General features: G+C 40.5%; 1 protein-coding gene across 1 annotated transcript; it reads right to left on the bottom strand.

Moving 5' to 3' along the window:
• Window positions 1-9,146: 9,146 nt before the first annotated feature.
• LOC124122063 (sugar transporter SWEET1-like) lies at window positions 9,147-23,240 on the bottom strand. Its single transcript, XM_046485239.2, has 6 exons — window positions 23,058-23,240; window positions 17,656-17,733; window positions 14,738-14,861; window positions 13,645-13,806; window positions 13,175-13,294; window positions 9,147-11,565 (listed from the first exon to the last, which is right to left on the bottom strand). Exons 1-6 carry the CDS (start codon window positions 23,123-23,125, stop codon window positions 11,476-11,478), a joined length of 642 nt encoding a protein of 213 aa, XP_046341195.1. The 5' UTR covers window positions 23,126-23,240; the 3' UTR covers window positions 9,147-11,475.
• Between the last annotated feature and the right edge of the window lie 28 nt (window positions 23,241-23,268).

Genomic DNA, 23,268 nt, shown 5'->3' with positions numbered 1-23,268 from the left:
CCACTGGTGTAGAAGGTCTTCTCCTGGTCGTGTAAAAGGTTTCCTAATGATGGTGTAAAAAAAACCTCCACAACAGAAATGACGTCATCGTCAATTAGTGAGTGAATGAGTGAGTTGGGTTTAACGCCGCTTTCAACAGTATTCCAGTTATATCACGGCGTGTCAGCTTGATGTGGGAGGAAAGTCCGATGTGATGCAGGTCTCAGACGTTTACCACTTCGGTGAAACCCACGAGCACGGGTATAGTGCTGACAAACCTAGAAACATAATTGGGGCGAACCGGGATTCGAACCCACAATCATAGGTTTCTGGCGTGCCCAAGGGACGCAACTCTGCACAGCGAATCGCGGCGCCTTAAACGACTGGGCCACCCGTGCCCCCCTCATCGTCAATTACACAATGCTTGCCGGACGGTTCTTTGTTCAAGTTGGGGAAGAGATGAAAATCATGACGGTGCCAGTTCTGGGGAATACGGAGGACGTTCAATGAATTTAAAGCCACAGTCATGCATTGCAGCCATACTTGTTCACGATGCACTGTCCTGGTGGAACAACACACATTTAATAAGTTTTTTTACGACGTTTAACCTTGATCTTCTCATGCAGTTACCTTAGCACATTAGCATACTATTGGTCATTAATGGTCTGACATTTCGGGAGGAAATCCAGCAGTGAAATTCCTTCTGAGTCCTGAAAACTGAAGCCATCACCTTACCAGCCGATGGAACTGACTTTGCCTTTTAGGGAGAAAGAGGCGTTAGATCAGAAACCATAGTATCTGGGTGGATGTTTCCACTGATTTGACTGCTTGGTCTCTGGCTGATAGTGACAGTAAACCCAAGACTCATCCATGGTTACATGTCGCTAAAGAAATCATCTGGCTCCACCAAATTATCTAAATATTCACGAAAGATGACGAACTTGGAGATTTTCTGATCAGGGGCCAGAAGCCTTGGAACCCGGCGTGCTGAAACCTTTGTTGTGCTCAGTTCATTCCCCATAATCTTCTCAACTCTCTCATGAGATATGCGTACTGTCTATGTCACATGCGGTGTCGTCGATTATACGTTATCCCATCATGCATTTTACCCATATTTTCCTTAGTGGTATCGGTTGAAGGTCATCCTGATCTTGGATCATCTCCGAGGCTCCGTCTCCCCTTCTTGAACTGCACTGCCCACCTCCTAACAACAGCAAGTGAAGCAGCAGCATCCCCTTACGTTGACGCCATGTCCGCACGACTGGCTGATGGAGGTAGCCCTTTCGTTTGGAGACACCTGATGACAAGTCGGCAGCCTATTTCGTCCATTTTACAGTAACATAGAATACCTAATGCAGAGATATGCTGGCTGGTTGTGTATTTAGTTCAAAAGAAGCATGTAAGCATGGACAATTATATTAAACAATATAATTATTAAAAAAACGTGTATGAGGTAGGAAAAGCCGTGACTTTAACAGTGATGACTGAAGCGTTGCTGTTGGTATAAATTAATATCAATATATCTATCGTAAATGTTGAAATCTATTCATATGCCATGCGCGAGCATAACATGAGAAAACAAAAACATGTTCTTAATTATATTTGCTCACATTCATTTGAATTTTGTATACTGCATTTGTTAATAGAGTCGTGATTCCGGGGTAGAATAGGTCTTCAGCAACCCATGCTTGCCGTAAAAGGCGACTATGCTTGTCGTAAAAGGCGACTAACGGGATCGGGTGGTCAGGCTCGTTGACTTGGTTGATGCATGTCATCGATCCCAATTGCGTGGATGTATGCTCATGATGTCAATCACAGGATTGTCTGGTCCAGACTCTATTATTTACAGACCGCCGTCATATAGCTGGAATATTGCTGAGTGCGGCGTTAAACAACAAACCAACCAACTAATAGAGTCGTAATCATTAATATATGTTCATTAATATATAGATACGAACAGATATTAATGACAAAGCTTATAAATTGAACTCTCAGGTATTATGCAGCTAAAGGTTAAACCTTGCAGTAAATTAAACCTTATATAGGCGCGGGCGCTTTTTGTTCAGTTATGTATAGCCTGAAGAGACTCGTTGGTGCCTATACAAGGAGGAATGTGCATCTAGGTGTGACACCTCGCTCTCTCTCTCTCTCTCTCTCTCTCTCTCTCTCTCTCTCTCTCTCTCCCCTCTCTCTCTCTCTCTCTCCCTCTCTCTCTCCCCTCTCCCTCTCTCTCTCCCCCTCTCTCCCCCCCCCCCCCCCTCTCTCTCTCTCTCTCTCTCTCTCTCTCTCTCTCTCTCTCTGTATGCGTGTTTCGGACACAGCTATACCACAACAACATAACACAGACTGCACTGATTCGCTAATGTCACACGGTACATGTGAAAGTGTGTCAGCGCACGTGTGTTGACTGACAATCAATACTGCCATCCGGTCTCAAGTCTACATCATGGGGTCAGTAGTACCCGACGTAGCTGCATTAATATTGAATTCGATCGATTTGTAATAAGCAGTTATTGATTTTGGATTAGGGGGATGTGATTAATTATAAATAACCAGTTTGAAAATATTGGAAATGATTCTGTGTTCACTGACAGAAATTCGTTTGCAACAGATGAGGTATGAGGTTGTTAATTTTCCTTGGGGACCAACATTCAGTATCACCTGCAACACGGAACAGGCAAATCTTTGATCCAATTAATCAACAAAGGTTGGTTTATCACTAATAAGATTCTGTACAATTGGAATACCGTTTCAGTTACTTTAACGAATTCCCGTATATGGTGGACTTTTGTAATGACAAAAAAAATTAAGTGATAACGTTATTTTATCCAAAACGACCTTATTATCCTAGAGACATACATTGTAGTATTAAGTAACACAATACATACATGTTTGACGAAATTGAACAAATATTACAGAATAATATTTTTTGTTGCATATCAGAGAGTAGATATACTTGCACGTCATGATTTGTATGTCAACTTGGTGCAAGTAATGTGTCAATACGAGTACAACACAATACATGTAGACTGACTGATATTTGTTAGGATTGTTTGGGTTTGTGCAATCTCATTAAAATCAGACCTTAGTTCTCGCTACCGCTAAACAAAGCTTTTAGCGGCAGCGAGGACTAAGATCTGATTTTAATGAGATTGGGGTTTGTGTTACAAAACCAAAGATGAGACGACAACCTGCATAAAATAAACCTACCTGCATAGCTAATCAGACAACTGAAATCAAGCGGATGACAAGTCCCAGTTTGGACAATTAAATAGTGGCGTTAAATAACTTACATGCACTTGTTTATGCTAAAACATAATACTGGCGTGATTTTAATAATAATAAATGAATAAAACAAAGAAAGCAGTTTGAAACAGCACTCGCCTGAATAACAAGTTTGGAAAACATATCCCTCCTGACTACCAATGCGCTACATCGAAACAATGCACATTATTTTGAAATATGTAACAAAGGAGTAGTATGAGTCAGATGTGCCAAGAGCAGAAATTATATACCTCGTATTTTGTTCAACATCCCTCATCATAGTCCAGATCACGTTTGTTTGTTGTTTAACGCCGCACTGCAAGGCATTTGGTTTCAGGGGCAATGGGGTTTAGCCTAGTGGTTAAAGCGTTAGCTCGTCAAGGAAAAGTCCATGTTCGATTCTCCCCGCGCATTTCTGGGCTTCACCCCTTATTTCCAGGAATACTACCAAAAGCAGGGTTTAAATACGTTTTAATAAATATTAAATCGAAATAGCCTCTTCAGTGTACTCACGTTGTACTCTTCGGTAGGTTAATAACACCCGACCTTCGTATAGGTGGCTATCTTGATTGGAGGCGAAGTAAATTGGTAAAATTGTCCTCACAGTATAATAGGCACATTACTGCATTGATGTGAATGTACAAAGAAACTATACTCACGCGCAAAAGAAACGCAAGTCGAGTATGCAGTATACATGTTATTCATTTTCAACTGTAAAGACAAGAAATACTAATAGGGCAGGATTGACAAAAAATCTGACTAAAGACAGTTTAATGTTGTTGGTTGGTTGGTTTGTTGTTTAACGCCGCACTCAGCAATATTCCAGCAATATGACGGCGGTCTGTAAATAATCGAGTGCGGACCAGACAATCCAGTGATTGATATCATGAGCATCGATCCACGCAATTGAGATACAATGACATACATCAACCAAGTCAGCGAGCCTGACCGCCCGATCCCGTTAGTCGCCTCTTACGACAAGCATAGTCACCTTTTACAGCAAGCATTGGTTGCTGAAGACCTATTCTACCCCAGATCTTCACGGAACCTAGATCACGTACTTTGCGTACCCCTCTGTCAGTACGTGATACAGACTACCAATTTTTCGGACTTTCATATTTGTGAAGCATCGGTGGCTGAGTGCGTTAGATCGCTGACTTTGTGTGCTGACGATTAGGTGCCTCACTATATGGTAGTGTGGGTTCGAATCCCGGATTGGACTCAACCCCAAAAGGTACTAGAATCTGTACTTTACAAAAAAAGTGTTATCCCAAATATAACGTTTGTCACAGAATGAATGTTGTTTTACTCGCAGACGTCAACAATCACCTCTATCATGGTAGGGGGCGGTCGGGTAGCCTAGTGGTTAAAGCGTTCGATCGTCACGCCGAAGACCCGGGTTCGATTCCCGACATGGGTACAATGTGTGAAGCCCATTTCCGGTGTCCCCCGCCGTGATATTGCTGGAATATTGCTAAAAGCGGCGTAAAACCATACTCACTTACTAACTCACTCACTATCATTGTAACCAGCATATGGCCGTGTTTGGTTCAGGTAAACCAGTGGTTGATAGCATGACAGCGACCCATGCAGGCGGGACACGATGGCACACAACCAGCCCAGTCGCATATTATACACAACGTCTAATGGAGGAAATACGGTATGATCATACTTCACTCGGTCGTGGTTTAGGGGCGGCCGGGTAGCCTAGTGGTTAAAGCGTTCGCGTGTCACGCCGAAGACCCGGGTTCGATTCCCGACATGGGTACAATGTGTGAAGCCCATTTGTGGTGTCCCCCGCCGTGATATTGCTGCAATATTGCTAAAAGCGGCGTAAAACCATAGTCACTCACTAATTCAGGTTTAAGCGTACAAAACAATCGCGCGCAACTACTGGATGGGTTTCGGGATTTCTTGTATATACCTATTTAATTTAAAACATTGTGATCAACTTTGTATTTGTTGCGGAAGTTGTAGAAAATGGTAATTTGGTCTTCTCAAATGACGTTGATATTATTACTAGGTGATCTCAAACTGGTTCGAACTGTACATGTCAAAGTTGGATTGCAAAAATATAATCCAAAAACAAATGTTTTTGTATTGTCATTGACGTTTTTCACATGACCAGACCATGTGTTCTCGCTCATATCCTGTCATCCAGAAATCCAGATTGTCTGGGTCAGAACGCCATTTCCTTAATGGGCCATCCTTAACAGGTTCGACACTTGTTATGTGTAGACTGAGTCTAGTCTTCCATACTAATGTGGCATTATAGCTGATACAGTGTTGTTTAACGCCGCACCCAGCAGTATTCTCGCTATAATTGACGGCGGTCTGCAAATAATCTTGTCTGGGTCAGACAATCCAAAGATTTACATTATGAGCAAAAAAAACATGAACTCAAACAAGTCAGCGAACCTTACACCCGATACATTTAATCGCCTCTTTCGACAGGTATAGGTTGTTGGGGACCTATGTATTTTCTTACCTGGTAGATCGCTTATTTTATACAGTTATGCATCATTTAACTCGAAGTCCATTTTCTCGATATATCGTGTAAGACGATATAACGTATCTTCTCGATTACTTATCAATACAACATTGTATATAATATCGAGTCTGGACCAGACAATCCAGTGATTGACATCATGTGCATCGATCTACGCAATTGGAACACGATGACGTGCATCAACCAAGTCAGCGAATCTGACCACCTGATCAACAAACAAACTTACAAATACGGACATCACTATCAATAAGGTTGTTGTGTATGCATTTACATCTATAAGACACACATTATTAAACGAATTTATCTCCGGTATGTATTGAGAAGGTTCATGAGACACCGTGGAGCATTCAGCACTTGTTACTAGTACTACTAATAAATTATATTAGCGTCCATAATTTCAGGAATATTTCGGCAGTTGATATACTGTTGATATGGTCCAATATGCTGATTTATGGTTTGGGTTAATATACGGTTCCGCTGACCCTAAACAGACACCCGGAAAGGCGGGGAGGGGATATGTTCAATCACTTTTCTTGGTATTTTAGTATTCCAGCGATTGCAGACAGACATGATTTGTTTGCCACACAAAACTGTGTACAGAATGTTAAACTACAAGACGGAAGACACCCCATGAACACTGCATGTAAACATATTAAGAAAGTATTTCGAAAAACCAAATCTGAAATGTCTGTTTTATTGAACATTTGTCCACTGATGGCAGTTTTCCCGAGAAACGAACTTAAGGTTTAAAGGGGAACTCGTCAATCTAAAGCACCTGTTCGTCTGCTCAATCTTATGTTGGTAACCTATCGAAGCGTTTTCTCGTGACGCCCAATGCCTGGGTTCGATTCACGTGTACAATATGTGAAGTCCAGTTCTGGTGGTGACGTCGTGATAGATAGTGTTGGAGCATTCATTTAGGCGGCGTAAAACCACACTCACTCACTCAAAAGTTTATGCTATCGATGAACCGAATGACCTTTTATGTATGGTTACCATGGCTACACACGCATTAGTCGCAATGGCTCGGCCTCAAATTGTGGGGCATAGTCAATTACGTCTAGTTTGAATTGCAATATAGTGTCAGATGCCATTAAATAGATTCTCCCATATATTACACATGCAGGCCAGGCTGTGCGGTGTCTCGTATATATAAACCACACACGCGTATTGAATAACGACGACAGGACATCATGCAATTGTTGCACGTACACAAATCAAGTAGATTCCAGGCCAGGCCTCCAGAGCTTGTGGAACTCCAGAGCTTCCTTCTTTTATAGATTGGTAGAGATTTGCACAGTAGGTTAATAACCTGTTTTATTCATGACCCACAAGATAATGATCAGTATACAGGTAGGGGTGACCCCGGATATTTCTGTCATATAAGATAACCTCACACAATCCTTTGCCTCAGTGTGTTAATTGTAGGAGAGCAACCCAAATCATGTCACAGGTCGATTTGGGAGTAGGAGTGAATGAGTTTGGTTTTACCCTGCTTTTAGCAATAACACAGTGGGGGACACTAGAAATAGGATTCACACATTGTACCCATGTCAGGAATTGAACCTGGGTCTTCTGCATGACGAGCTAACGCATTAACCACTGGGCTACCGTGACGCCCCTGGCAGTGATTCTGTCACATGGTTTGCCACAGGGAAGAAGTCACCTGACACAGCATCAGGGCCAATCAGTTGTTTTGTTTCAGTGGAAGAGTTGTCTGTCATATTCCCCCCAACCAGAGAGGTGATAACAGTTGCGAACAATTGGATTCCTATAGTTTGTTCAGTTCACCATTAGGTGAACCTGGCTGTAATATCTGGGTTTGACCAACCTCCCGCACTTACAGGGCAACTAAATATAGCTGTGATATTTCTGTGTAAGGAACAAAAGAACATTCCCTCACTCACTCAAGAGTTTGCGTTGTTGTTAGTGCAAGAGTTTGTTTCATCCCAGAATCTTTCCAGTGGATTTTCTTTTAATATGGATGCAATAGTGGCTATGAGGATATAGGCTCAAGGCCTTTTCACGACATCAGTTGTGGTCACTGCTGGGACACCATTCTAGATTTCAGCTTCATTGGTCCACGACTGGGTCGTAAGGACTATCACAGGCAGATGCTAGATAGGGGCTCACTTGACCATTGGTTGACTGAGTCGTAAGGACTATCACAGGCAGATGCTAGATAGGGGCTCACTTGATCATTGGTTGACTGAGGTCGTAAGGAGTAGGTCTAGATGCTAGATAGGGGCTCATTAGACCATTGGTTGACTGGGTTGCAAGGACTATCACAGGCAGATGCTAGATAGGGGCTCACTTGATCATTGGTTTACTGAGGTCGTAAGGAGTAGGTCTAGATGCTAGATAGGGGCTCATTAGACCATTGGTTGACTGGGTTGCAAGGACTATCACAGGCAGATGCTAGATAGGGGCTCACTTGACCATTGGTTGACTGAGTCGTAAGGAGTAGGTCTAGATGCTAGATAGGGGCTCATTAAACCATTGATTGACTGGGTTTCAAGGACTATCACAGGCAGATGCTAGATAGGGGCTCACTTGATCATTGGTTGACTGAGTCGTAAGGAGTAGGTCTAGATGCTAGATAGGGGCTCATTAGACCATTGGTTGACTGGGTTGCAAGGACTATCACAGGCAGATGCTAGATAGGGGCTCACTTGACCATTGGTTGACTGAGTCGTAAGGACTATCACAGGCAGATGCTAGATAGGGGCTCACTTGATCATTGGTTGACTGAGTCGTAAGGACTATCACAGGCAGATGCTAGATAGGGGCTCACTTGACCATTGGTTGACTGAGTCGTAAGGACTATCACAGGCAGATGCTAGATAGGGGCTCACTTGATCATTGGTTGACTGAGTCGTAAGGACTATCACAGGCAGATGCTAGATAGGGGCTCACTTGACCATTGGTTGACTGAGTCGTAAGGAGTAGGTCTAGATGCTAGATAGGGGCTCATTAGACCATTGATTGACTGGGTTTCAAGGACTATCACAGGCAGATGCTAGATAGGGGCTCACTTGATCATTGGTTGACTGAGTCGTAAGGAGTAGGTCTAGATGCTAGATAGGGGCTCATTAGACCATTGGTTGACTGGGTTGCAAGGACTATCACAGGCAGATGCTAGATAGGGGCTCACTTGACCATTGGTTGACTGAGTCGTAAGGACTATCACAGGCAGATGCTAGATAGGGGCTCACTTGATCATTGGTTGACTGGGTCGTAAGGAGTAGGTCTAGATGCTAGATAGGGGCTCACTAGACCATTGATTGTTTGGGTCATAAGGACGACTGCAGTTAGATGAATATAATATTTTAAACAAAATAAATAAATTGTGTGTTGCCACATGAACATAAATGCATCAAAGAAATAACAGAAATTGGTTCAATTGTTTAATGCAAAATATATGGATCTTGTGAGTAACAAATGTCATATATACCGGCACAATTCTGTTTGAGCAAACATCATTCCAACACATACACAGGCCAGCAGCATCTGAGGTATTCTAAGTGAGGTGTGCATAAAATAAAGAGTATAAGAAACTCTGATGTATATTTCTCCACCAATACAAAAGATTACATGAAGAATACGCCATGATAATAATCCATCAATAACTGTGTACAAAAAGACCTTAAAACAGCAGGAAAAAAAATATACAGACCAGTTATACACAGACCAAATCATACAAAGTAGAACATTGTCATACAAAATAGAACACTGTTTACAAACAACTGTCTTCATCCTTGAACCACTTACTGCCAAGCTCCTTGAACACATAAAGGGTGGTCAAACCTTTGACAGTTTACAAGTTTTGTCAATGTGGGCTTCATTAAATTTTAGAATGAAATTATTCATTCTATAACTTTTGTATATTTCAAGAATGAAATGTACTGACAATATAAGAAAGAATCATCAACAGCCTGTTATAAAAGTAGAATCTTGTGATGAATATATTTATATGATAACTTCTGTTTCAATATATTACTCCAGACACTTCTTGAATGGAACAGTAACAGTAACATTGCACATACTGTCAAACAACAAACATTTCAAATAAACTAATCTGCATCATCATATATAATAAGTTCATATAACAGTTTGGCACAAATACGAATGCAGCTAACAGCAATAAGTTTTGGAGAAATAGTATTTGTTCTTGCACTTAATAAACACATCTTTTGATCATTATAAAGGACACAACCATAACAAAGGCTATCACATTACAGGTTTATCATCAAGGGTGGCCCTACTCTTGAAATATGAAAGACTGACAAAAAAACATTTCTCGAACCTATGACAGATTTCCCAATTAGCAAGAACAGGTGCACTCTCCACTGCCTTAACATGGAACTTAAATTCTGTTGTCCCTCAGTAAACTACCACACGGTTTGTTTGGTCACCCTTTTCATTTAACAGACAAAATGAGATCAGTCAGGGTATTATATAACATATCTATTGAGATGTAATGTGGTCAGTGTGTGAGTGAGTGAGTATGGTTTTATGCTGCTTTTAGCAATATTCCAGCAATATCAGGGCAGGAGCTCCAGAAATGGGCTTCCACAAGGCTCCCCCACCGCCCCGGTCAACATATGAAAAACAGTCACAACACTCACACTTTTAAAGATGTTAATTGAAATGTCTGCTGGTGTATATTATTACTTATTTGTGTTTTATTTTCTCCTCCAGAGTCAACTAAAACAAATAATGAGTAAAAATATCAAACAAACACAGGTGTCCAGATAAAATGTGTGAATATAATAATGCTAATATGCTGGTAAATAATAATGATAATGGGTTCATCCAAAAGTTTCAAAATACAAAAACAGGAATGTAAAAACTAACATCAATTTTCATACACCATCCTTTGTTATTTAACACATCGAATGAGTTTTGAAAAGAGTTCCTGCACCTTGTTTTCTTGTAATCCATCTACAAATCTTCCTCTCACTTGAAGAGTCTCATATAATTGACCGGTAAATAAGAACTGTAACTGGAAGGTGTGAGTAATAATCAGTGCAAACATTCAAGGCCATACATTTCATAAACACTTGCTTCACACATCTATAAAAGTCCAGTTTCCACCCTTGCCGAACTAGGCTGCAATTCTGGAGTTTAGGCTGGACTGACGAGTCTGACTGACGAGTCTATGCATAGTCCAATCAAAATTGCTTACCGAAATAGGCATCCAGTTTGTAAGGAACATTGATTTCAACATGCAGAATTTGCAAAGCATGTGTACTGCCAACTGGGCGTCAACAGATATTTTGCAAATTCTTTCATATTTTTAATCATGGTGCTCACGTTATTTGATGCACTTTGCAGGGTAAAACCTGTTTTATTACAATATAGACCTTGATTATTGAGCATATCATCTTGACTGGACGCCGCCATATGTTTGAAGCAATGAAGAACCTTGAAGGGACATAATTCATAATAGCCACTGGTGGCGCTACAATCAAGCCTGGAAATTGCAGCCTAGTTCAGCAAGGGTGGAAACTGGACTTTCATAGTCAGTAAATGCCCTTGTCTCGGGAAAATGCCTTCACATGGTTAAAATGCATTATACCTCATAACGATACACCCATAATAAGAACATTTCACACTTTGTTGCTTGGAAATCAAACTGCTCCTGTTAACCTCCAGGCATATGGCAGGAAACACAGCAGCCATCTATATTATGCACGGGTGGGAGAGTGATGCTGAGGATGTTACTCAACCTTGCTCTTGGCACCATCTCCATATGTTATCAACAAGACGAGGCGGGTGACGTTGATGATGACCCCGGGAATGTTGGGGGCCTGAAACACATGAAACATGTCAGACATTATACACCAGCTACACCGTGATGAGACATCTAGCTACACCGTGATGAGACATCTAGCTACACCATGATGAGACATCTAGCTACACCGTGATGAGACATCTAGCTACACCGTGATGAGACATCTAGCTACACCGTGATGAGACATCTAGCTACACTGTGATGAGACATCTAGCTACACCGTGATGAGACATCTAGCTACACCGTGATGAGACATCTAGCTACACCGTGATGAGACATCTAGCTACACCGTGATGAGACATCTAGCTACACCGTGATGAGACATCCAGTACACCGTGATGAGACATCCAGCTACACCGTGATGAGACATCTAGCTACACTGTGATGAGACATCTAGCTACACCCCGATGAGACATCTAGCTACACCCCGATGAGACATCTAGCTACACTGTGATGAGACATCTAGCTACACCGTGATGAGACATCTAGCTACACCGTGATGAGACATCTAGCTACACCATGATGAGACATCTAGCTACACTGTGATGAGACATCTAGCTACACCGTGATGAGACATCTAGCTACACCGTGATGAGACATCTAGCTACACCGTGATGAGACATCTAGCTACACTGTGATGAGACATCTAGCTACACCGTGATGAGACATCTAGTTACACTGTGATGAGACATCTAGCTACACTGTGATGAGACATCTAGCTACACCGTGATGAGACATCTAGCTACACTGTGATGAGACATCTTGCTACACTGTAATGAGACATCTAGCTACACCGTGATGAGACATCTAGCTACACCGTGATGAGACATCTAGCTACACTGTGACGAGACATCTAGCTACACTGTGATGAGACATCTAGCTACACCGTGATGAGACATCTAGCTACACTGTGATGAGACATCTAGCTACACTGTGATGAGACATCTAGCTACACTGTGATGAGACATCTTGCTACACTGTAATGAGACATCTAGCTACACTGTGATGAGACATCTAGCTACACTGTGATGAGACATCTAGCTACACTGTGATGAGACATCCAGCTACACCGTGATGAGACATCTAGCTACACCGTGATGAGACATCTAGCTACACCGTGATGAGACATCTAGCTACACCGTGATGAGACATCTAGCTACACTGTGATGAGACATCTAGCTACACCGTGATGAGACATCTAGCTACACTGTGATGAGACATCTAGCTACACCGTGATGAGACATCTAGATACACTGTTATGAGACATCTAGCTACACCATGATGAGACATCTAGATACACCGTGATGAGACATCTAGCTACACTGTGATGAGACATCTAGCTACACCCCAATGAGACATCTAGCTACACTGTGATAGACATCTAGCTACACTGTGATGAGACATCTAGCTACACCATGATGAGACATCTAGCTACACTGTGATGAGACATCTAGCTACACTGTGATGAGACATCTGTCTGTGTGATGAGACATCCAGCTACATCCTGATGAGACACCCAGCTGTGTAATGAGACATATTTGTCAAAGATGCGTAACTTACTCCTTCTCTCTAATACACTTCATTTCAAACATTCTTTGGGCTACAACTCTACTGACAGTACTCACGTATATGTTGAAGTCATTCAGCATATACCCATAGAGGAGCCAGACGAAGGAGCACATGAGACCCCCCATCAGTAGCGAGAGAGACACGCCCTCTGAGCTCTTCCGTCTCACAACCTCCACCTGAAACAAGACACCATACATCAGGCAGACATCACCGACACTTCAAGGTTGTTTGAACTACAGGAACCATCTCACTCTTCATTGCATGTTTGTTCCCTGTCTCGTGATAGAGCATCTGCCTGGAAACCAGAAGGTTGATGGTTTCGATCCCAGGCCATGTCATACAAAAAGATGTTAAATGATGGTGCTTGTTGCCCTGCTTGGCGCTCAGTATCAAGGGAATGAGTTAGTGAGTGAGTTGGTTTCAACGCTGCTTTGAACAGTTTTCCACGCTACATAAGTGCAATAATCTTGAATGCAACAGCCCCATTTCACCTGACCTTCGTGTAATCAATGACTCATATACTCACTATTTCCATTGCTGGTAGACACACTAAGACGATAGTCCACAGGAACAGCATGCTGCCTAGCCGGGCCACAATCTCGTCATGTTGCTGCACGATGTAGACCAGGTACACCACGTGGGACAGGAACAGGGCAAACATACCCGTTACCTTGGAAACAGGCTCACTCTGAAACAAGGAACACCTTGGCAGTGACTAGCAACCTATTTATGACAGCAGATGACATCCTTCATCAACAATGGTGGATTCTACTGGTCGTTTAAGCATCTCATTTATCATAGAATATGGATCTACAAATATGTATAATCTAGGGCTGGGACGAGTCCAAAATTACTACCCGGGTACCCACCCCCCTATTACCCGACCCTACCCGGATACCCACTGTACGTCTCAAGAGATGGGAATAGTTTGACCATAGCCCTGGCAAAATGTATTTAGATACACATCATGCATAAACTGAAGTTGACTGAAGTTTTATCTTTACTCATACATATAAAGTCAGGAGGAATGCATGCATAGTCAAAAGGAAATGCAAACTTTAGTCACTTGAAGTGTAACTGTAGATTTCAAGATAACTTTTTGTCATTAAACAACATATCACGTGACTAACCATGGGTCCGGGTAGTCCTGTTGGTATCCGGCTCCTACTCAGTACCCACCCGACCCGAGTTCCCAAGTTACCCGTCCCAGCCCTAGTATAATCAATATTAATTAGATTCATCTGTGGAAAATTCCTACTTTTTCCATATATGTTATTTGTGTTACTAAGAAATAATAAATGTATAGTCCTAATGCAGAACCAGGTTCAACAACGTATGTTTGTCGTAAGAGGCGACTAACAGGATCAGGTGGTCAGACTCGCTGGCTTGGTGGATGCATGTCACCCCAATTGCATAGATTGATGCTCATGATGTCAATCACTGGATTATCTTGTCCAGTCTTGATTATTTACAGACTAGGGACACTCTTAGTGCTTCATGACACAGTTTCCTGAGTCCAGGAAGATCCCATTGTCACACTACAACAAAGAAACAACAACTTGCCCTAAGTCGGACGAGTAAAAGAATAAAACACAAGCGTGTCACTGGGGAGATGGTACCTTGACTTTAGACACCAAGATATACACGAAAATGTAGGTGGCCCACAATGAGGTGCCCACGAAGTTGAGCATCTTCAGCATGCCGTTGTCGATGAGCGAACCATAGTAGAGTCCAATCATGCTACTGCAATACAAGACACAACACATCACGGATGACACAAGACAGGTTATGGGCGGCCATTCGGTAAAAAAACTACAAAGTTGAAATAAAGGACAAAAGTTATGAACAAAAAATGTTACAAATATATTTCACTATTAACATATGAATAATGAAGTCAAAATACGAAACGATACCAATTAACAACTCGCAAACAAAAGATGTCATATTTAAAAATAGAACAATGTGTACTATCAAACTTCAGTGTACAAAAAGGACACTAAACTGCTAAAGGACAATGTTGAAAATAAAGAACGCCAGATGGCGCTGCTTGTTCTGCCATGTGAATGATAAATGCATGCTGAAGTTACATCATTACATCATTCCACATGCACTCATCGTGTGACGTCATGTATACACATACATGTATATATGTGCATATATTCTATCTGTACATGTTCTTTATGTCGTAACATTTGACTGTTATTGTGTATGTTTGTCCTTTAAATTATTTCAACTTTGTATTGTTTTACAGAATGGCTGCCAATAGACAGGTCCCACAACATTCGAGTGGTGTCAGTCATAAATCTGACTATTTATGAACAGCAAATAGTTAATAAATAAAGCAAGTGAAATATTTAACAATATCATGTATATTTTACATTCGGAGTATCAACTTCCTCCTTCTGCAATTGCCGATGTTGAGAACAAACGCATCTATTCGCTAATGCCACATTTAACGTTAATTACGTTTGTGATGCTTTTATTTACATGTACACCGAATGTGTTAATCAACAAGTATTTGTCACAGAGTGACGAAATATCCCCCGCCTGTACACCATACTACCAAATATGAAGACAATCCAGCGATTAGTTCTTGAGATATTGTGGCAACACCGTTTTCCAACTCCAAAAACAGATTTGCCTGCTGTGACCTTGAAAATGGGGTCAAGGTCACCAAATCTGACAGGTGTATGCGGTGTCTGTATATACACTATAGTTCCAAATATGAAGACAATCCAGCGATTAGTTCTTGAGATATCGCGGCAACACCGTTTTCTAACTCCAAAAGCAGATTTGCCTGCTGTGACCTTGACAATGGGGTCAAGGTCACCAAAACCGACTGGTGTCTGCGGTGTCTGTATATACACCATAGTTCCAAATATGAAGACAATCCAGTGTTTACTTCTTGAGATATCGCGGCAACACCGTTTTCCAACTCCAAAAGCAGATTTGCCTGCTGTGACCTTGAAAATGGGATCAAGGTCACCAAAACCGACTGGTGTCTGCGGAGTCTGTATATACACCATAGTTCCAAATATGAAGACAATCCAGTGTTTAGTTCTTGAGATATCGCGGCAACACCGTTTTCCAACTCTAAAAGCAGATTTGTCTGCTGTGACCTTGAAAATGGGATCAAGGTCACCAAAACCGACTGGTGTCTGCGGAGTCTGTATATACACCATAGTTCCAAATATGAAGACAATCCAGTGTTTAGTTCTTGAGATATCGCGGCAACACCGTTTTCCAACTCCAAAAGCAGATATGCCTGCTGTGACCTTGAAAATGGGGTCAAGGTCACCAAAACCGACTGGTGTCTGCGGAGTCTGTATATACACCATAGTTCCAAATATGAAGACAATCCAGTGTTTAGTTCTTGAGATATCGCGGCAACAAACAGGTGGGACGTACGGACGGATGTACGGACGGTCGTGAATACTATATCCCCCGCTTCGCGCTTTCGCGCGGCGGGGGATAATAAGCTGAGGCCATGTGCTTCTGTTACCCAAATTTCCTTCGGGATAATAAAGTGTAATCTTATCTTATCTTATCGTATAAGTTGGAATAATATTACTAGACTGGCAGGACTCGAGTGTTTACATATCTCAGACTGCTGGGGCAGCCTTTGCTCCTGGAACCCACCCGACCCGGGTAAATAACACTGGCTGAATAAACTTGGCACCCCTCTAAAAAATATGTTCGTCTTTCAGTCCCTGAGCACTGAAAAAAGTCCCTTATCATTCAATGTTTCAGGATTATACCGTAATCCTGACCTGCCTAACAACATCATATCACAGGGCTATGGATTATTTAACAAAGGCCTGGATTATTGGCAAGTGGCCAAAGTGAAATATTAATATGTGCAATATGATTTCTATGTCAGATAAGTATATATTTATATATATATATTATGTAGACACATAGGAATATCACAAACTGTGCATGGATAAGAGGGAGATGTAGGGTTTCATGCTGGTTTTAGCAATATTCAAGCAATATTATGGCAGATGATCTAATGAAAGGATTCCCATGTTGGGAAACAAACCTTGTTTGTTTGTTTGTTGTTTATATTCCAGCTATATGATGGCGGTCTGTAAATAATTAAGTCTGGAACAGACAATCCAGTGATTGACATCATGAGCATCGATCCATGCAATTGGAATACAATGGCATGCATCAACCAATTCGGCGAGCCTGACCACCCAATCCCATTAGACGCCTCTTACGACAAGGATAGTCGCCTCTTATGGCAAGACTGGGTTGCTGAAGACCTATTCTACCCTGGATCTTCACGGGTCAGAATCAAACCTGGGTCCTCAGCATGACATGTGAACAACTCAACCATTAGGCTACCTCATTGTTCAGATTATGATGATGATGATGATAATAAAATGTGCATCTATAATGCACCAAATTCCATTAACATAAGAATGCACATGGCACAACATTACTGTTACCCTGGTTAATGGATAAACCAAGGGTGTAAATCTAATGGACTTAAAATAGTCCTGTGTGCCGAGGATGGATTTGTGATACTTACTTCATGAGGCAGATAAGGAAGAAGAAGAATGGAATATGCTTTGTGTCCTTCGTCTTGTACATGGCTATACATGGTGGTCTGGAACCAAAGGAAAGGTCAGTCAGGACATGCTTATGAATGTGTTAATGATTACCTACCCAACACAGAGAGCTTGCTTATGTCTTTCAGGGGCATAATTGTATATTAAATATTTCATATGTCTTTCAGGGGCATAATTGTGCATTAAATATTTCATTGAAATCAATAGTAATGATTACTATTGATTTCAAAACACATTGCCAGTGTGCTTATGGCTTGTCATGCATGCTTGTTAACATTATAATGAACATTTTTAAGAGGTCGGGTCCAAAGGTTTATCAATAATAAAATGCTCAATAGACGTTAAAGTAAATATGATAATCAATATATGACTATCATGCTCAACAGCTGGTGGACATCGTCTTGTTCTATACAAAACAACGTCTGCGGTTCCATCAGTACCAGGAGAGTTTCTGACTCCTTCTCATGGGCACATCCTGAGGCTACAGGGACAAAAGCATCAGCACAAATAACACATGTTGTGAAAACATTGTTGCCATGGAATATTGGCTTAAGGAAATACATGGTTGAATGACACCAGTAGCTTTCTCGTAGCTCTGCACATTTCTCTGATACTGACGGTTAAAGCATCTTGTACAGATTTATGTACTTATTTATTTATTTATTTATATAAGCATAAGTGACTGTATATGTAATACAATGTAATACAATGTAATACAAAGATCTTTGTGTGTGCAAACCTCAGCATTAATATTGCATGATTAAATATTGAAAAAGTGATATTTTGCTTTGTCATGCTTTGTTTGATTAACACTGATGAGCTCACTTCCAAATGAAATCATAATTTTTCAGGTCCTACAAAAGCAAATAAGCCAAATCCTTTAAAAGAAAGAGGCTGAACCTATTATTAAAAATATTCAAATCATTTATTAGGAGCAACTTCTATTTTCAAACACATTTCATAATGTTTCTTTGCAAGTTTTACGGTTTCACGATTTGTCTGTAAACACTAATATTTCACAACATTTACATTTAACCTTTCAAAAAGTAAAAATCCTTAAAGAATTGAATCAGGTAAATTGATGTAACTTGGTTCTCCATCTCAAGCAATCAATACCATCAATGCGGTGTCAACAAAATCGCTGATCAGCTGCTCTGATGCAGAAATGGAAGCCTTTCTACGAGCTTAGGTGAGGTTCAATGTTCTCTCCTGGGGCATCATGTAATTCTCACTCCCATCACATATTTGCATATACATCACAGCAATACAACCTTATTGATCAGACATAAAGGACACCTCACTTGATAGCCTATTAACACTGTCCCTCTCACAACACGGCCAGCCAGATAAAGGTAGCCTTGAACAGAGAGTGTCATGCTGCTAATTAATCCTGGACAAGGGACAATCAGACATTATTGATTTTTTGTGATAACGAAAATAAACACAGGAGTAACGATTGGTTCCATCTATAATGGCACCAGTAGTCAATATGTCAATGGAAGACAATATGACAGCCATGAAATAGTTTCACACTGAACCTAGGTGTGATGGTTTTGTCCAATTTATATGTAAGACCACACATTTTAAATTTTCGTTTCACGGGCTTGCCACCCCTACTGAAAAGCTGCCTTTCCAAGAAATAAATTAAACACAAAAATATGTATTTTTAATATGTCTCAACAGCAGAAAGACTTCCAGATAAATAAATATAATAAATAAATGATTAACATAGCTATTTTATTTTATTTTTATTTTGACCAACCTTGTGTGGAAAAGCTGGAAAATATCCATGAAACTAACAATTAAAATAGTTTGGCCTAAATACTGTCATGTTTACAATGGTAAGTTTACATGTAGATCATGTTGAGTATGCAAGTCCCACTAGTATTTGTGTACCTGGTTACTGACGATATTGATCTTATATTTCAAAAAGGTTGATATGAAGGTTTATACAGAAAAAGGTGATCAATTAATCAGTAATCCATCACTAAAAGTATCAAAGTGGCATTTTACTGTGGCCCGGAGATGAATCAGGCATGTCAGTGGTGAGATGGCATTATCGATATTGTTGGACTGGAGGTTGGGAGCATGTTTTATTAACACAATTCTGTACATGTCCCAGGCTCCGAGTGTTTATTGCCATAGTCGAATGAATGCTGGAAATTTCAATGACTTGCTTTACATTGCGACTAGGCTCTTGCCAACTGGCAGTCCTGGCAAGTCGATTCACGTCACGCAAGTTTCACATTGCATATTGAACGAGGAGCACCTTAATTACACATAGCACTGGCTTGTCCATTAACAGCACTAAAATTGTCATATGTCTACATGGTTTTACCCTAACTTACATAGGTGGGGGTCCAGGGGACCTCTAATAATGAATTTGAAGGGTCCTTGCGGACGATATGACTTCTTGTAGATTCTCAAGTAATTGTAACCATTATTTCGACTGAATCAAGACATAATTTCTCTCTTATTTTTTGCGTTTTAAAAAAATTTAGAATGTCTGAATGCGGGCAGGTAACTTTAAAGAAGGGCAGGCAACATTCATGGGTCACCTGTCTGTCTTATTTAAGCCCTCCTTTAAAGTGTAGAACTTAGCCCCCCTTTGAAGTGTAGAACATATTCCCCCTTTAAAGTGTAGAACTTAGCACCCCTTTGAAGTGTAGAACATAGCCTCCCCTCCCCAAAGGGTAGAACATAGCCCCTCCATTAAAGTGTAGAACATGAATGTGGGAGATGCGCCTTTAAATTAGTTAGGAGCACAGATCCCTTTAATAGACTGTGGAACACACCCTACCTTTAAATGACCGGGAAACACAGACCGCCTTCAAAATGGGTCAGTGTTACACAGTAATTTAAGGTGTGTGTGTGTGTGTGTGTGTGTGTAAATATTACATTGGTGTTTGATTCATACAAAAGGATTGACATTCAGGTTTTATAGTGTATTACAAGCCAAACACATCCCCATCTCCAACTGTGCTTGTTTCTCAATACCCAGCTGTCACTTTTATCTTCGCGATAAGTCGGTAAGTATGCCATGTGCTAAATACTGTGAACTACTGGCCAGAGGATAACAACAGTATATGTTGTATCATATAAACAGAGGTTATTCCTGTGAAGGGGGATTGTTATTACATAATTGGCATTAATTGATATGGCTAGTTACATTTTCAGTTAATCATGTAAGGCGCTCAGAGGTGAAATGTGTCATACGGTTACAGAAGGGGAAATGCATCACGTTAATATGTTTCTTTTTGTTATTGTTATATTGTTATACTTCACATTTCACATTCAATGTGATATTTTGTTTGATTAAATTTACTTTTTTCCCATGTTATTTCAGTTTGCATAAGAGTAATTTAAACAAATAAACAGCCAAACTTTTTCATCATAAGTTCTGATGAGCTGACGGCTACAGTGAAAATATCAACGGAAACACCCCAGAAACACAAGCAGTACTTTCATCTTTTATTATGACTTGTACAATGTACTTGTAGTAATATATCTATAAACAAGCACATGCATCAGGTGTGTACATTCCATCGTCACATTCAACCAGCCACACATCCAATAAACTCTTTGGGGGTGTCACAAAAGACAAGGGCCAGATTTAGCTCTTTATCAGTGACAAATCTTTAAAATTTTAAAGTCTTTGGCCTAAAATATGGACAAATATGACAACTTAATTCTGGCTTTAGTTGCTGCATCATCCTAATATTATTTTCAACCTAAAATATTCCATTCCTTTGTTTGTCAGAGCTCCAGAAAAGCTGCATATTTCTGTAAAATACACACACTAACTCACCATAACCCAATTAATGTTGAGCTGCTTGTTTACAAATAGGCATGAAGAAATTTGATCATCAAATAGTATACAACACTGCATAATTGCCCAATGTATTTATTAGAGCTTGAATACATGCATGTTTTAAAGGATCTGTTCTAACTGATGCCTATATGAACCTACTGTAGTGAATAATGGATGTGCGACATCCTGCTTATTGTAACACATATCACAACAGCACATAAACATATCCTAATTCCAAGTTACCTGAACAGCATAGAAGAAGAATCATTTTGAAAATTGTCCAGTGATCAGTTTACAATACCCAATAAACTAGACCCAAGAGATTACAAATTTAATACCCAAAGAAAACTATCAATACCCAATGTGAATTATACCGTGAGTAAATACTCAAACTTTGGTTAAATATATTGTGTGGAGCCCTGGTTTGGATTACAATACAGCAGTCCAATTCAATTTGTGTTGTGAAAACCAGATCGGTTATCAAAATTATTTATTAAATAATTAAATATTAACCTGGACCAATTCTTACGGAAAATGAGATGACACAAACTGCCTGTCGAAAGAGGGCATACACCAATATTTGATAGTGGCTAAAAATGCAGTGTTTTCGGCAGTTTCTCATCAGTTAGAGTAACCATATGGCTTATTGAGGGGACAGGCTTGACACGGATAGTTGGAGAACTGCAGTGGATTGATAGCAGTAAGTTGATGGTACCGAGAGAGTGAGTGAATTTGGTTTTACTCCGCTTTTAGCAATATTCCATCAATGTCACGGTGTGGGATACCAGAAATGGGCTTCACACATTGTACCCATGTCGGGATTCGAACCCAGGTCTTTGGCGTGACGAGCGAACACTTTAACCACTAGGTTACCCGACTGCACCGGTACAGACAGATGAGAGATCATTTTCAACTGCAAACCCTCATTCCCCAAAGTATAATGTCTGAACAAATATACAAACAATAGTATTAATTTATTCCTTTCCCAATGAACATGAAATTAAACCGTATATAACTCAGCGTTAAAAACTAACAGTTTTAGTCCACTAGTCCTTATACCAGAGACCATATAATAGATTATATGGTCTCTGCTTATACTGATACACAAACCCTTAAAAAGGGCAAATTCTTCTGGTCCTTATGATACCTTAAGTATTGGCTAGTTTGGCAAGGGCACAGGACTAGTGCCAATTTCTAAAGCTGTCAAAACTGTTACTGTACATAGGTAAACACAGAATGACACACTTGAGAGATGTCCACACTATTCAAACAGTTTCACTCTTTCTTGAAACAGAAATTATGGTTAAAAGGGATATAATGACAACTCTCAACTCTTCTAAAAACATGTCGGCCAAGTATGTTGAACCAGGAATAAGGTTTCTCGGTTAATATATACAACATATACCCCTTTTGTAAACATTATCGCCAATGCATGTTGATCTGTTTAATGTCTGATACAAAAATACCAGAGACCATATAATATCTATTATATGGTCTCTGAAAAATACTAAAGTTGCCTTTAATAAGTTCATAAAAAGTTTACAAACTTACATTCCTGACATCATCATGAGAATGGTGAAAATGATTGTCGACCACTCCACTATGTTAAGGAAATCCATTTTGTGAGTTGTGAAAAGCAAGGCGCGACTTAGATTACAACAGCACTTTACTGTGCCAACTCTACAAGTTCGTGGTTGACAGATCCGGGACGGACAACGCCTATTTATAGTGTACTGGGATACTGTCTACACGCCTCAACGCA

The sequence above is a fragment of the Haliotis rufescens genome, unplaced genomic scaffold, assembly GCF_023055435.1.
Source record: "Haliotis rufescens isolate VD_foot unplaced genomic scaffold, xgHalRufe1.0.p SCAF_1, whole genome shotgun sequence".
Taxonomy (NCBI): Eukaryota; Metazoa; Mollusca; class Gastropoda; order Lepetellida; family Haliotidae; genus Haliotis; species Haliotis rufescens.
This window is presented reverse-complemented; position numbering and strand designations above follow the sequence as displayed.